Raw genomic sequence first — 16367 nt, 5'->3', positions numbered from 1 at the left:
GATTTAACGAATTATATGAAGTAGATTAATAGGAAACACTGAATAGCAACTGAGAAGTCAATGATAATGAATCTTCAGTGAAAACTTATTTTTTTTATGCTTTGCATGGTTTGGAATTAGTGAAAACTTACCTAATGCAGTAAGATGTAAATGAAGGAGTATTTTCTTCTCTCCATGAAGTCGAAAAAGAACTTCTCAAAGTATGAAATCATGGAAATAAGCAAACCTTACTAACGAAATGCTTTAAAATTTCAAATTAATCTGCGCGTAATCATTGTATTATAAATTCTTGAAAAGTGTAAGATTTCTATTTATTTTGTGCATTAGCTTATTAGAGAGGTTCGGATATTTCGTAAGATTAGTCAGAGCTGCAATGGCTCAGGGGATAGAACGTTTTCCAATGATATAAACCGGGTTCGAATCTCACGATGGCTGGTCGATACGAATCCGCATCCGGGAAACCCGCATCCTTGCACCAACCATAGTGCTGACATGAAATATCCTATGGGGTAGACGGATCATGGGTTAGAGTTTCCTTTGCCGTCAGGCTAACCGTGGGAGGTTCTCGTGGTTTTCCTCTTCATGTAAAGCAAATGCTGGTTAATTCCATCAAAAAGTCCTCCACGAAGGCAAAATTTCTCCCAATACTTGACCCAGGAGTTCCCTTGTCTTTTGAATTGGGTTCAAAATTACAAGGTTGGTTCAATATTAGTAGTCGTAAACCCAAAAATTAGGTCGGTTCAACGACGGTTATAAAATAAAATAAGGTTAGTCAATTTTTTTTATATTTTTCCTTCGATATTACGAATTATCCCCGATTTAAAAAAGAATATTTTCCGTCCCTATGAATTCTTTAAATCGGGGTCCGACTGTAATATTTTTCAAGAGTTTTAAGTTTTATTTAATCGAACGATAGATTGTAATATAAGTTATCACTTACAGGAAAATACACCATGCTCTACACTGTGTTTTGGGAAATTTCTTCTGATACAAGTTCCTCACTTAGAAACTGCCGACGAGTTGGGAATTCAAAAAAAAATTATCAAATTTCTTCTCAACTGCCTTCAACGATGAGATATTTGACAAAATATTTCTGGAAACATAGAAAATTTACCAAATTCTACTTTCATAATCAGTGGAAAGTTTGCTCCTTAATAACGCAGAATGTCCCCTTGCTATAGAAATTTTAAAGTTGAAAAATAGTTATATTTGTTTCAGTTTCTTCCCAGGGTTCAAAGATAAAAGATTTTAAATAATAAAGCTGTAATAACATTTAATTAAATTTTCTTTAAATTGTAATTTTGTCTGACATAACCGTACCGAAAATTTGCCAGCGATTGTAATAAATACTCGAAAGATTTGGGATCGAAAGAAAGTAAAAAGAACAGCCTTCGTAGAAAAATGAAATTAATATAGTTTTATTAAATTCTAAGTTTAAGCGATTTAAAATAATTTTAAAACACGCTATTTACATTGTAAAAATATCTGTGCAAAAAGAGAAAAAGTTTAGCCCCCCAATTTTTTTTTTTTTTTTTACCAAAAATACCCCTTCCTTGAAAACGATAGGAGTAATGGGGCAGAGATACATAAAGTTTGAAATTAAACTCTTAATTGTCGAACGGCTGCAGCACTATTTATAAAAATGGTATCTATGTATAATAAAGTGACTACGTGTCACAAATTTAAGATACTTTACAGAGCCACCTGGTAGAAAACTGCGGAGTTATCGTTCGAACTCGAAAACGGGAAATTAGAACATTGTAGAATATCAATTTAATCTATAACATTTCTCTCGGATATTAAAGTAGAGAAAAGAATGCCTTTTTTTTCCTGTTTTGAGCATTAAAAATAAGCACTTATGAAAAACATTTTTCTCGTGCTTCGCAGTATAGGAAAAGTAGGATTTCGAACCAGATTTTGAAAAAGACTTACTAATTAGTTTTTTTTTTTTTTTTTTTTTTTTTTTTTTTTTTTTTTTGTAGTAGTAGTAATGTTTACAAGGTTGAAGATAGTCTGCAACTTTCTTACGCACATTTTTTCTTATCCTACACTGTTTTCGAAATAGGTAACGTCAAAATTTTTCACTGAGTGGCGTAGTAAGCCACCTAATTTTGTAGAATATAGCCATTTTGCGATACATAGGCACCATTTTTATGAAGTAAGCTACAGTCGTTTAGCAGTTTAGTGGTTTTCAATGTTTGTTTTCTTTTCTTATTTGAGCTTTATGAGGTGAGGTGTTTATTTCATTTGTGTTTAAATTTAAAAATAAATAAATAATTTTGAAACATTTTGGAACATACTTTTCTCCTTTTATTAGTATTTTTTATTTTATTTTTCAATGCTCACCTGTGTTAACATCGGTCAATTCAGGCATATGCAGGGCGATTTTGTTGGCCTCTCTTTCAGTGGCATCATATTAGGTGGGTCAACGTCGCTCCCACAGTGAGTACAGAGAAGGTGAGAATATCCATGCTTTGCCGGGATTCGAACTCAGAACCTTTCTGATGCAAGGACAGATTCCCTGCCCCCTACACAGGCCGGTCGGCAGTATTAGCAGTTTGTAGAGGCCATCATTTTTATTTTTATTGAAATTAAAAGAATTTTTTTTATTTGAGAAGTTCTTTTTTTCATGTTGAAGGGGAGCATCGTCCTGTTCATAATCAAAGTATGTGTTTTTTATTGATTCATTTATTTATCTCGATACAATAATGCTAATATTTTGGGATTTTTAACCTATAAATGATTTCTAGATTTAGAAAAAAAAACTTCTTTAACGCTCATCATATTGAAAACATTAAAGGTTGCTATAAATCAACGTATTATGTGGAATTAAGAAAAACCGTATCGATTCTACAAGTGGGGTAAGCGGAATTAAAAAAAAAAATCAATTTAAATGCCTGAAGAAACTCGGAGATGTTTCATATAAACAACTTTCAAATCCACTCAATTTCCTCCATCAATCAAATAGGTTTTGATTTTTCTGTCCCGCCTTCAATAAATTTAAATCCTCAGTATATTAGTTAGATTTGAACAACGTTTTCGTTTATAATTCCAATAATTTTTATTCATCCAAAAATTTATGTTCCTTAAATAAAAGAAAAAGTAATCAATTTCTGACTCTATGGAGCATTTTTAAGATAATTTTCAAATTCAGGCTTTTTCTTTTGAGAAATTTTTTCGCGTGGTTCGTTAAGCTTTTTTTTTTCTTTCTTTTTGCTGTTTTAGAAAGAAATTAACAAAAATTTAACCATTTAGAACAGTGCTTTCCAACTTGCGGCCCGGAGGCCGCATCCGGCCCGCAAAGCCTTTTTTTGTGGCCCGCGAACTAAAATACAATAGTTATTATTTTTTTGCGTACAATTTTCGTAAAAAATCTATATGGGTTTCAAATACTTTTCTCGTAAATCACCTAATTTCTCCGTTTCTGTGAAATTTATCATACCAACAGTGCAAAAAAAAAAAAAAAAAATTCTCAGGTTTTGCATCCAAGAAAATATTTATTTAAATACAAAAATAATCGTGTATGTTGCTCTTTTTTATTTCACTTTTTTTGTGTTTTGTGAATATAATTTAGCATGTGTGTATCAGAAATTTTCTCGAAGAAATTCTCCGATTTAAATTTTTGAAACCTCTCATTTTGGACGAAAATATTTACACACACATTTGTAATTTTTAAATTTAAAATGTAAAAATCTATTCTCTGGTGATTGCAGCAGACAAACCTCAATTTTGTCATTGAACATTTTGTGTGCTACTATGTAAGTTTTAATACCAACCTTTTTGAAGTTTTATATCTTAACAATTAGATATCTGTTGCACATTAATTGTTTAATACATAGGTGCACATTAAGTTATTGTAACCCGAATTTTTCAATATGCAATTAAATATTTTTAAAAATCTACTTCTTATTTTAATTTGTAATTCAATACTTTTGTTTTGTAGAACGTGGTAAAAATCTGACAATAATATTTAATGTTCCTTCAAACATAAAGGAGTCCTACATAAAATTTTGACCAAGTTGAGGCCCGCCATTTGATTTGTGTTTTTAATTGTGGCCCCCGGCCTCATGCAAGTTGGAAACCCCTGATTTAGAATTAAATTAATTCATCTGAGAAATATATTATGAAAAAAAGAATTCTTCTAATATTTTCTCTAATAAAAAATTAATATTGAAAAAAAAAACAGGCAAAATAATAACAGTTATTTTCAAGGAGCGAGCCCCTTGCACTCGCTGTTTAAATTTCAGGATTTTAGCACAAAGGCTGATAAAATAAAGACATACAAATAGACATTTAAACTCATTCTTTAGTATTTGCATATTTTTTTTTCGTGCTCAAATATTAAACTAGAGTCAGGATTATAAAATAAAACATATCTGTCTTGAAACGGAAAGCCACGTCGTGATGTTTTAATAAATATCAACACTTTTTAAAATGATTCACCGCTTTGTATTTTAAAAAATTTATTTCTTTTAGCACTCATCTTTATTTTCTAGCAAAAGCCATAAATGGATGAAGAAGAAAATTTTATTTCTCTTTGTTTCCTTCAGCACGATTACATTGTTCGCTGTTTTTATTTATTTTATCTTTCATGATTTCCTTTTGTAGCTGCATCAGCAGGTTGGAAGGGAGGGGGGATCAAAATAATTCGCTGAAGAAAAAGAATCTTATGGCAGAATGACCAGTTTTGAAAGGAAAACTTGCCACGTAATCATGAAGTGATTTAAAATAATTTTTTCTTTTTGAAAATTCGATTTTTATCTTGGCTGGTATTAAAGGAAATTAAAATTGTCTATTGAACGTTATTTTGGAATAAAAATGATGAAAAGAATTATTAATTATTGTATTCGTTATCAAAATTCTCCTGTCAGATGCAGTTTCGTATTTCGGGTTAGTGCATTATGGACACCGAGCGTTCTGCTTTTCTTCAGCCTGATTGTGAGCAGCAGACTTGCTTTTGGCGATTCTTTCTCATGCTTGGCTCCTCCAGATGTGATTCCCCAAAGTTATTTGGAAGTTAAATGTTACTCCGAATCAGTGTATGTAATTCCAACGACACTGTTTGGCAGAGAACGTGGATACAGTTCAATGTCTCAGCCGTCTGATAACTTCTTAAAATACCAATCCTTCTACAAATGGGTAAATCTGATGTTCCTACTCCAGGCATTTGTTTTCTATCTGCCATATTTTGTGTGGAAAACATACGTATCCAGTTGCAGCGCCATTTTGTTAGAACGCTGCGAAAGTTATGAAAAGGAACAAAAGAACTCATATCTCGATCGATTTGTTAGTTACCTGTTACTTAGCCGTGGAAAACATAAACTGTTCACTTTTCTTTACGTAATTTTGGAAATCTGCAACTTTGGGATTTCAGTGGGACAATTAATATTACTCGTGAATTTCTTTCAAGCAAATGGCAACACCACAACAGAAGTTTTTCTACCGGTAGGTTCGCTAACATGGTCGGAATACCGCGAAATTTACTTTCCTACGTCGGGGATGTGTAAATTTTTTAAATATAGTGCTTCTGGCGACCGGATCCACTTTGAAGCTGTGTGTATTCTACCCCTTAACCATCTATTCATGATTCTATTTTTTATCACAAGATTATGGTATGTATGTTTGAGTATTCTTACAGCATTGGCCTTGATTTATCGTTTGGTGTCTATTCCAAGAACTGTAAGAATCAACATTCTCAAATCAGTGGACACTTTATCAAAGAGATCAACTTTACAAATGATTTGCAAAGAATTTTCTTACAGTGATTGGTTCTTCCTCGTAAACGGAACTAATTTTTCAGACTTTGATTATTGCTGTCTTCATGAAAAACTTGTAGTTGCGATGCGATCAAAAATTATGCCTTACTTTAAGGAGAACGAGAATGGTTCCTTAATACTTGAAGTACCAAAGGAAGAAGAAAAATCTATAATAATTTCTGATTTATAATTTTTATAACTGTTTCAGATTAATAAAAAATTTCCATTTGTAATAGTTTTAATAATATTTAACCTATAATTTCTAGAGATGTACCGGATCCAAAAATTTTGCCGGGTACCCGGTGAAAAAGTATCTCTTACCCGGTCCCATTTGGGGTACCTTTGTTACCCGGTGGTTCCGGATACTAGGTAAAATTTAGATTTATTATCTGAGGTAATTTAAGTCGCCCCAGTTAAATAAATAAAAAAAATAAAAAACAGATGCTTTTATTATTAGATTTTTTTAAAACTAGACTTTAAAAAAGTTTTCAAAATGAATTTTATATGACAGTTCGGATATGGAATGTTTAACGTAAAACTTTGCAATGAAGTGGAGAAATCTTTTACTAATAGTTACGTATAGTTAATTTTTTATTTGATTTACATATAAATTTTCAATTCCATTTATTAATGTAGTATTTGTTAAAAGAAGAATGTTTTTAAAATATTTTAATGAAAATATCGGTATATAGAATGAAAAATGTGTTTGCCATCATTGTTTAATTTTTAATCATTCGAACTATAAACGTAATTTACACGCAAAGAGATCTACTTTAGTACACTATTTTAAACTTTTGGTGAGAAATATTTTCTTATACCAATGGAGAACTGAAGATTCATATAGCAATTTTGCTGTTAGAATTTTGTTTCCGTGTTAAAATTCTATTTCTATATAAAGTAATTTCTAGATCAAGTAACAAAAGAAGGGAAAAACTGCTTCCATGAAAAACTTTTCCCGTGAAACTAACCAGTATTTGAGTAACACGAAGAAAACATACGAAAACCTCTCTTGGTTAGCCCGACGGTAAGAAAACTTTAGACTAGTTAAAAATTGAATTTATCATTCTAAAAAGTAAGAAACACGCTAATTACTAAAAATTTAGTCTAAAGTTACCGATTGCCTTTTATTCAGTGCGTGCTTCTTTTTAATATAAACGTGAATAAACTTATACTGAAAATATAATAATTCAATGTTTTCAAATGAGTTTTTTGTCGAATTATGTAAAAATAAAAAGTTTTTAAAAATTTATTTATCAATTTTTGTTAATAAAAATTGTCTTTGTTTCAACATATACTTTAATCTACTAGAAAATTAATTTTTATTGATCTTTAAACTAACATTAGAACAATTAGCGTATCATTAGTAAGAAAATATTTCATGTGTGGTTTGTAATTGTCTATTAGACTGATAAAGTACAAATCCATACTTCTCAATCTTATAACTGCATTTACTAATTTGCTGAAAGCAAATTTAGTATAAAAGTAATAAGTATATATCGTAAAATTTCTATAATTATTTTTCAATTTAAATCATGATGCTTTTATCGAATAAAAGGAAATAAATATCAATCTAATTTCATAATGATAATTTTGTATTTATTTAAGCATCATAAAAATATAGGTGAAATAGTTTGCAGCTTCAGACTTTTGAATCGACTTTGTTCTTTACTAAAGTGAACATCTCTTTTTAATATTTTTTTCTTTTTACCAAAAGGTATCCATCTTATAAAAATTTCCCTGAATAAAAATTCTGCTCGAGATTAAAATATACTAGTGGGCTGCGCCCCCTTCTCGCTAACGCTCGCCAACCCCCGAAAATTGCTACGCAATCTTATATGGTTTGCTTCGGAAACTAAGCTCGCTTCGCTCGCTACTAACTTAGGTGCATTACAAATTTACACAATTCTAAGAATTCAGAACAATTATTCAAATCCATATAACAACTTTTTTTTTAAAAGAAACATTACATCTTTTTAGTAAATACTACGTCATTAAAATAAATTTGAATTCAAATAAATGACGTGTAATTCGTTAAACCTATTAGAAATGTGCTACAGTATAAAATATTAAGATAAAATTTCTAAAACTGATATCTCTTTAAAAAGGTTAAAATTTTGGCTATAATTAAGTCTATTAAAAATTGAAATAAGTGAATTGCAGTGGAAAAACCTGCATAAACAAATAAATTCTAGTAAAACAAATAAATTCGACTAATCTCGTGTGCCTAGTTTATGCTCTCTCTGGTTATTTCAGTTTCCGTTTTTAAAAGCGCTCTATATGTTGAGCCATCTAAGCTAGATTTGGCATGTGACATTTTTAGCGGCAATGATTGGTCAATTTTCTAGTGTTGCCATTCGGGGAGTTGTAATGAGGCCTTTTTTTATCGCCGTGTAAGAGAAATATATATATAGATGCTATTCATAAATAAATGTTAACCGGCACTGGATACTTGGCAAAATTGACCCGGTTCGGATACCGGGTCTTGAGACTAAAACCCGAGTCCGGATACCGGGTAATAAAATTCATTTGATGAGTTCGGAAAATTACCGGTTAATGAAAAACTACTGGTTGGGTAATTTCCCGGTACTCGGTGCATCCCTAATAATAATTATTATATTGAAAGATCACTTTAGAAGTAAAAAGTGATAACCCACATTTTTGGTGCTTATAATAGAGATAAGAATATTTTCCAGTGTCCCAGCATTTTATTTTTTTCTTATAGTTTATGGTCAAGAAATTCTTATGGTCATCGAGGTCTTGAGTTTCTCAAATCTTTAATCGTTTTTTGACCTATGCGTGATATTTTTTACAATTCATCTTCTGTATTTTTTTAAAATTATGCTATTCCGTAAAAAATATTAAAAGAATCGTAAACACATAATATTTCAATAGAACGTATAAAATTGAGTAGAAAAAACATATTGCAACACAGAACTAGTGCAAACAATAACGCCATTTTTTTCCCTACTAAAATATGTAGACTTGACTAGAAAAAAAAAATTACCATAATATTAGGCGACAGCTATTACATATATTTCAGACATTATGGCAGCCTGGCTACTAGGATTTTTCGACCCCTCGTTTTAAACATAGGAAATTAAATTATTCTCTCAAATTTAGAGATAAGGTAGTTTTCAAATAAAAAGCGTTTTTTTAAGATAACTTCTTCATGTTTCCTTCTCTTCATAATCTGATTCATTTCTTGTATATCATATTTCATTTGTTTTTTCTATTTTAACATGTCATGAAAATAAAAATTCAGTCAGCTGATTTCTATATTAGTTTCAACATCGAATTATCCTACGCTATAAAATTTTTAGCCATTTTTACACTAGTTATATCCTGTCATTATGCTTTACACGGATTGCCAAGGCCGTAGCCAGGATATTTTTTCGGGGGGGGGGGGATTTGGTGAGAAGCAAGGGCAGTTTCAGATATGCAAAGTAGGGGAAAAACATTGTAACAAATATTGTTTATTCTGTTGTTTGCAAAAGTTAAACTAGTAATTAAAAAATATTACATAATAATTATTTTTCAATTAATATTACATAATAATTATAATAAATTTGTAAACAAAGTTTATAAAGATATGCGACGGAGAATTGAAAAAAATTTTTCGATTACTTTTTTAGGACAAACCGGAATATCCCGAAATATGCTTAATAAAGTTATCCCTGTTAGCCTTTCTTCTTTAGTAGCATTTCTTGTTACTGTTTTTACGCGTTTAAGAGTAGAAAAAAATCTCTCTGCAGTTGCTGTGCTGATTGGCAACGTAACCAATATTAATACAGTAGGGAACCGATTATCCGGAATAATCGGGACCATCGCTATTCCGGATAACTGATTTTTCCGGTTTTCTGAATCGCTACAAAAAGCTGTTTTTTTTATTGTAAAACCCAACTAAAAAAAAAAAAAAAAAAATTTGGAAATGATCTTAAAAAGAAAAAGCGATGATGTAATACACTAATGATTATTTCAAAAATGATGGTAAAGTAAACATCTTTAAAAAAAAAGGAAAAATCCTAAAATCTTATGAGGAAAAAAACATTTTTTTTATAAAAATGGCGGGAAAATTTATCGAATTTCGTTCCGGTGTTTTGGTTTTCCGATTTCCGGATAACGGGTTCTGTACTGTAACAAGCAATAAATGTTTGGGAAAAAGATACTGTCACATTCTTCCATTGCTGAAAGTGCCAAATCTGGTGTACAAAGGGGTTCACGCAGGTTCCACTTTGAAGCCCATACTTCCATTTCTCCCATGAGGTTTTCGATGCCAATGAAATCTGCGTAGATTCAGAAATTGCATAAATTAATATGCTGAAAAACAATTGATTTCGGGGGAGGAGTCTAACCGAAGGAAAGATAGCGACAAGGTCAAGTGAAGATGATACACTAGCGAAGCGAAGGTGGTGTACTGGGAAAAGGTTTGATTCTACAGTTTTTGTTTTTCTTTTTACTGAGAGGCTCAAAGAAAGACTAAAAAGTTTGAATAACAGAATTTCCGGGGGGGGGGGGAGATTTGTCCCGACGGTCCCCCCCCCTGGCTACGGGCCTGCGGATTGCGATCGTATAATTGGATGTCATACTCATAATAAGAGACTAATTAATGGGGTTACATGTTCTTCAAATCAGTTTAAAACAATTTATTATAATACGTATTCAACATAAACTCAAATATACAATAAACTATGTCTGAAGCAAAAACAAGTAATTCATTAACATACTTTGAGAACCATATTACATTTTCCAAATTATAATTGTTCAACTCAAAATGTGATGGGTAGCAGCAATTTGGAATTAGGTTCCTAATAGTTTGATCTGGAGAACAGTTAGGAACTGCTTAACGCTACTTTCACATTTTGAGTATTTCACTATATATCAAGAACAATTTAAGCGAATTGCAAAAATTTTGATTACAATTATAAAATTTGTTCATTCAAAGATATTTTCACATTTTTTCTTTATAATTATTTTTTAAAATTCAATTTAGTAACTGGGGTTGAAAAGCCTGAATTGAAAGATACATAAAGTTTAATAATATTTTAAATAATGCAAATTTAAATCGACAAAATACAAAATTTGAACGAAATCCGCAGAATAGTCAATGAGTTATTCATTTTCAAAAGGTCGTATATTTAAAAAATTAGTTTATCGAACGCTATTCGGAAGATTTCGTTCAATTTTTCTAGTTAGTCATTTAGAATTGCTTTCTTTAAAATAATGTAAATATTTGCATACCTTAAAATTCACATTTTTTAGACTATTTTATAAGATAATTTCATAATTACTTAAAATTATTTTTTATACATGGAATTTACAGACCCTATTCTCCAGATTGCGGTTGCCCCACCCCCGTATTTTGAAGGACTATAATTCGCATCTGTAGAAACAATTTTATGTTTATTCAAAGAAAGTACGTCTATGTGTCCCATTACACAAATTAATACAGTCTGTATTCCGATAGCAGAAATCCTCCTGCACGGCAGCAGGCGCTACAGATTAACACACTATCTGCTGATTATTTTACATATCAGATTTTAAAGAATAAGAAAAAAACTGCTAGCAGAAAGAAAAAAAAACGAGAACAAATAAAAATAATAAGAGTTTATAAAACTAAGTTTTTTTTCAAAAAAAAAAAAAAAAAAAAAAAAAAACAGATATCGAAGCATGAAACATTCAATGTTTATTTTTCTGGTTATTATTTTATTTGTCTGAGTATTGAGTATTTTATGTATTGAGAATACCATAAATTATAATTTTGTTAATTTGTTTAAAATGAAAAATATTTAATTTTGACATTATCATCTGTCTGATCATCCTTTGTGTGATTTTTTTTTTTATTTATTGAATTTAGTATACGCTTGTTTCCCTCCCCCACCTTCGTTTTGGACAAACAAAGAATATAATTGTAAAAAAAGGTTTTTTTTTAAAAAAAATCAAACATTAGAAAGGTTTTGTTTATAACTAACTTTTATTAAATTTAATAATAACACATTGTGCTCAATGGATGTTAGATTAAGCTTAATTATCTCTGTCAAATTGAGTGCAGGCAAAATTCAAATTTTTGACTATACTCTGCAAATTCTGCTTTCGTGGTCTGTACTAATTAATTAGCATATCTAAGATTAGGCAGTTCAGATTGAATCTCAGCACGTGAAAATCCGATCATTAGATCCAAATTTACTCAGGGTGTTCACTTTTTAGTGATGAAAATAATTAGTTTAAAGATACTTAAAATATATCTCGATACCCTATTTAATTACCTCGTTAAAATAAGTATTAAAACTTCAATACACTGTGATATACCAATACATGGACCTACAGGTACTGCTTGTTCCATTGCAATATTATTCTAATGAAACACATATTTAAACTTTTGCGCGATTTTTATACAATTAGGAATATTTTTCTACTTGATAATATGCTAGGTCTATAATTATTATCTATTCTTTCATTACAAAATGGAAACTAAATACAAGAAAATCAACTAACAAGGGTAAAAAAAAAAAACTTGAAATTTGGTTTACATTTGTTAGTTGGTTTTACATTTCAGGAAAGAGTACACTGTCTATAGACCAAAACAATGTAGGAATAATAGCAATATAATTTTTTTTTTACCAAAAGCGACACTAATATTTTAAAATACCACGACGAGTCATTAATAACGAAATCAAAGTTGAAAAATATAAGGTATAATATTTACAGAGTAAATTTGATGGATAATAACTTACATTTCAGAAGGGACGTGGTCTTTTTTTCCTTCCACCATAGTTTAAATTTTCTAATTCTTCATTTAAAATAAATAATTTATTCAACAGCTCGGCAACAATAATCATAATCACAAACATACAAAAAGACAGTAGTTTTGTTTATAAAGTAGGTTACTGCCTACCTATTTCTATCTCTGGTACAAAACGACGAATAAGGGGCGGGCCTCTCTGGTCGAAAGAACTCGTCCCGCAGTGGACTGATCGTTAAGACACGGTTCCGAGCAGATCACCGAAGTTAAGCATCACTGGCTGTGGTCAGTGTGCTGGTGGGTGACTATTTGGATCAGTCTGTGTAGAGACAGAGGGTGTGCGGTATTGGTCCTCGTTAAACTGTTCTACCGTAAAGTGCTCGACTTCGCGTGCAGATCGTCGGGCTACCGAAGTAATTGTGATGTCATTTCTTCGGATCATCCTCAGGGATGTTTCCCAGACAGTCGCCGATAGTTCTTTGTGCAGCTCTAGTGCGACGTAAATGAACTACAACAACTCTGGTCGAAAGATGTCTTTTTGGTGGCAAATGCATTGAGGTAAAAGCTTCGACATTCTTTCTAAACAGGGCTCTATCCTATCTGACATACTTGTCCTATGTACTCTTAAGCAAGGGCTCTTTGCTATTCGTTTTTAAAAGCTAAGGCCCTTCTGAGACTTTGGGGTACAAACCACCTACCTCCTCTAGCGCAATTCAGAAACTTAGTAATTATTGGAGATAGTTTTGTAGGTATTTTATTTACGTCGCACAATGGGCTATTGGCAACGGTCTGGGAAACATCCCTGAGGATGATCCGAAGACATGCCATCACAATTTTGATCCTCTGCAGAGGGGATGGCACCCCCGCTTCGGTTGCCCGACGACGAGCATTTAACGGTAGAACGAGAAAAGATTTTTTTAAAATGAGATTTGACATTTTTTTACGAGGATCGATATCACATATCCTCGGCCCCTACTTAGACTGATCAAAGTGGTCACCCAACCGCTTACTGACCGGAGCCAGTTATGCTTGACATCAGTGATCTACTGGGAACCGTGTCCTTACGATCAGTCCACTGCAGGACATATAATTTTGTGAAAACCACTTTAAAAATAAGAAATTTGCAACAATGATTTATAATAAATAGAATTTAGTAGGAGATTAGATAAATGAATGCAAACAGAATAGCGGCGATGAATAACTTTATAATAGTCAGGCATAAATAAAATTACTTTTCTTTCTCTAAAAATGCAATTAAAAAAAAGAGAGAGAGAGAAATTGGGAGTATGGAATGTTCTGGGACATCTAAAATTCTCCCAGACAGAGAGCATGATTGGGCCTACGGGGGGGGGGGGGGATTGCCTCGCCCCTCAAAAAAGCATGAGGCGCGTATGCACATGATGTTATTCAAGTAAGAAGTTATGTCATTGATCTCCCAAATATACAAGGGAACACAAAAAAAACTTATCTTTTTTGAATTCTTTATTATTTTTTTAAATATACCATTTTTATAATAATTCAATAGTTTCATTACATCTTGTGGAATATCTTTCCAAATCTTTTGTAATTAGTCACTAAATACAGCGCAGTCAGTTAATTAAAGTTAGAACAAGAAGCCACGTTTATAGAAAACTCGCTCTTAATGTAGCTTAGGGGGGGGGAAAAAAGAAATCTCTTCAATCTCATTTGTACAAGGATTGCGACTTTCGTATTTGTTAGTCATACTTTCCTTGAAAAATAATGGCATATAACATTTTCTTTTTTGCATATTTATCTATCCAATGACTGTTGATCAATCTTAATACTAGTGAGTAAACCTTTTAAAAAGAGGAAATTTTTTGTGTTTGTATTATCTTTGAAAAATCAATTATGAAGTTAATTTTTTAAAAGTAGAAAATTTCTTTTTTTTATTTTTCTTGTTAAGACCAAGAGAATTTTTATTATACAAGTAGAAACTGGTTAACTCCAGTAGTCTACTGGTAAATCCAGTAGAGTTGGCAGCTAATGACAATATAAATTTGATATTGCAAAATAATTTAATCAAATTTTGAATGTTCAATGCATAGTTATAAATATATACAGATAACAAATCTTCGTATTTTTAAAACTAGTAATAGTTTATTAAAACTTATTGTATTTTAGCTATTGCATTGATATATTTAGTAAATCTTATCTCTACTACTAGGGCTGCGCTGTTTAAATTTTGAAAAATTTGATAAAACCAAATCTAAGTTAATATTAACAATCGATTCATTATTTAAAAGATTATATTACACTGAGCAAAAATAGACGTCTCGCTCGTATACAAAGCGTTCTTAAATTTTTTTCATGGGTATCTCGCAATGAATGTTACACTATTGAAAAATATAGTTCATGCTATTGCTGATTGACTAAAATATGTCAAATGAAAACATGCGTCATTCCTTTTTCTTTCTTTCAAAAAAAAAAAAAAAAAATCTATATATATTTTTGTACAGAACCATTTCAAATGGTCTATTAATGTAAAAAGAAAAAAATAAATTGGTTTCAGTGAAGTTTAAAATAAATGTGTGCTATCCACTTTGTAATTATTTTCATTTCTTTTTTTCTAAAAACCAACAATTTTTTTTATTTGATATTTACTATTTTAAACATTCACAGTTCAGACTTTTAAGACAACAGGGGTCAGATGTTTGAGACTTAAACCTTACCAAAAATAAAAGTATTTAAAGTGCCAGTAGGGAAAGGATGGCAAAATAACCAGTAAATATATAACTGCATAAACAAATTAAAAAACAAACACTGAAGATCATATTTACTAGGTACATTTTTGGGTTCAGAATGTACATGTACTTTTAACATGTTGAATGCCATGGGGGTCGCCGGAGACTGGCACTGAGTCTGTTCGCAGCGCCACCGGTGAAGTCAAGATTATTAGAAACGCATAATTCGAGTAAATTTTGAATGCTTCCATTTTTTTACATTATTATCGTTACTAAAATGGCTTGAAGAAATTAATACAACATAGATCACACAAAAATCTTTTTGGCCAGACGGGCAAGTCATGTAAAATTAGTGTGGCATTCAACATGTTAAAATATTCTATTCCTCTATAAAGCTTAAGATTAACGCACCAGCAAGGTAGAGGATATACAAATGTCATTGTGTTCATATGATCAGGGGTGATTGTGAGCCAAAGTCAAAATTCTAGAAAATTTCTCGAGTTAAAATGGAAAAAAATTTAAACAAGGTCCCCCCCCCTTTTCTCATTTCTTAGTTTAAAATATACTTAAAATTTTACACATACCTATGAAGACCTGGAGAAGTAATTAAAATTTACAAATGTCTTTCTTTCTTGAGTTTATGATTATAATAACTATTTATTGATAAAAAATGAATATTAATCATGAATATCAATCCCTTACCAGCAAATTAAATAAACTGTGTTTTTAAGTTCCACCTTAGAAAATTTGATTTCCGGAAACTTCTGCGATCAATGATTTTTTGAAAAGTCTGGACCTTCGATCTCCAGAAACTTGCGGATCGCTGTTAGTGAAAAATCCGGATTTTTTCCGGAGCCAAATCAGCCCCGTATGATGGATTAATATTTATTTAACATGCTCCACAAAGAAATATTTCATCCAAGAATTGATACCAACTCAGTTAGTACAATTAACTTGACTTTCCACAGGAACTTTAGATAATGTTAATAAAAGAATTGAACTTTTTCAGTCTACTTATTTCAAAAGGAAGTTTTACCGTGTTCATCATTCATGGATCAAGATATAATGCTGTGCTAAAATTAAGGACCGTGGTGAACAGTTATAAATTTAAAACTTTTTTATGAAAATCACTTACCAGATTTTAAAAAAATGAATAAAAAGTCAACTGAA

The 16367-nt window shown here is 31.1% G+C and overlaps 1 protein-coding gene across 1 annotated transcript; it reads left to right on the top strand.

The window, feature by feature from the left end:
- The first annotated feature begins 4623 nt into the window (after positions 1-4623).
- Positions 4624-5989, top strand: LOC107449959 (innexin shaking-B). The gene has a single exon (XM_016065652.4). The coding sequence runs from the start codon at positions 4819-4821 to the stop codon at positions 5944-5946; it is 1128 nt and encodes a 375-aa protein (XP_015921138.3). The 5' UTR covers positions 4624-4818; the 3' UTR covers positions 5947-5989.
- The last annotated feature ends 10378 nt before the right edge of the window (positions 5990-16367 follow it).

The sequence above is a fragment of the Parasteatoda tepidariorum genome, chromosome 6 (assembly GCF_982258835.1).
Source record: "Parasteatoda tepidariorum strain Cologne lab strain chromosome 6, Ptep-v5.0, whole genome shotgun sequence".
Lineage (NCBI taxonomy): Eukaryota > Metazoa > Arthropoda > Arachnida > Araneae > Theridiidae > Parasteatoda > Parasteatoda tepidariorum.
The sequence above is the reverse complement of the archived record's forward strand: the minus strand, read 5'-3'. Positions and strand labels throughout refer to the sequence as shown.

Bases quoted from the DNA above. Each gene is read 5' to 3' on its own strand.
- LOC107449959 (XM_016065652.4), top strand. From the start codon at position 4,819: ATGATGAAAAGAATTATTAATTATTGTATTCGTTATCAAAATTCTCCT.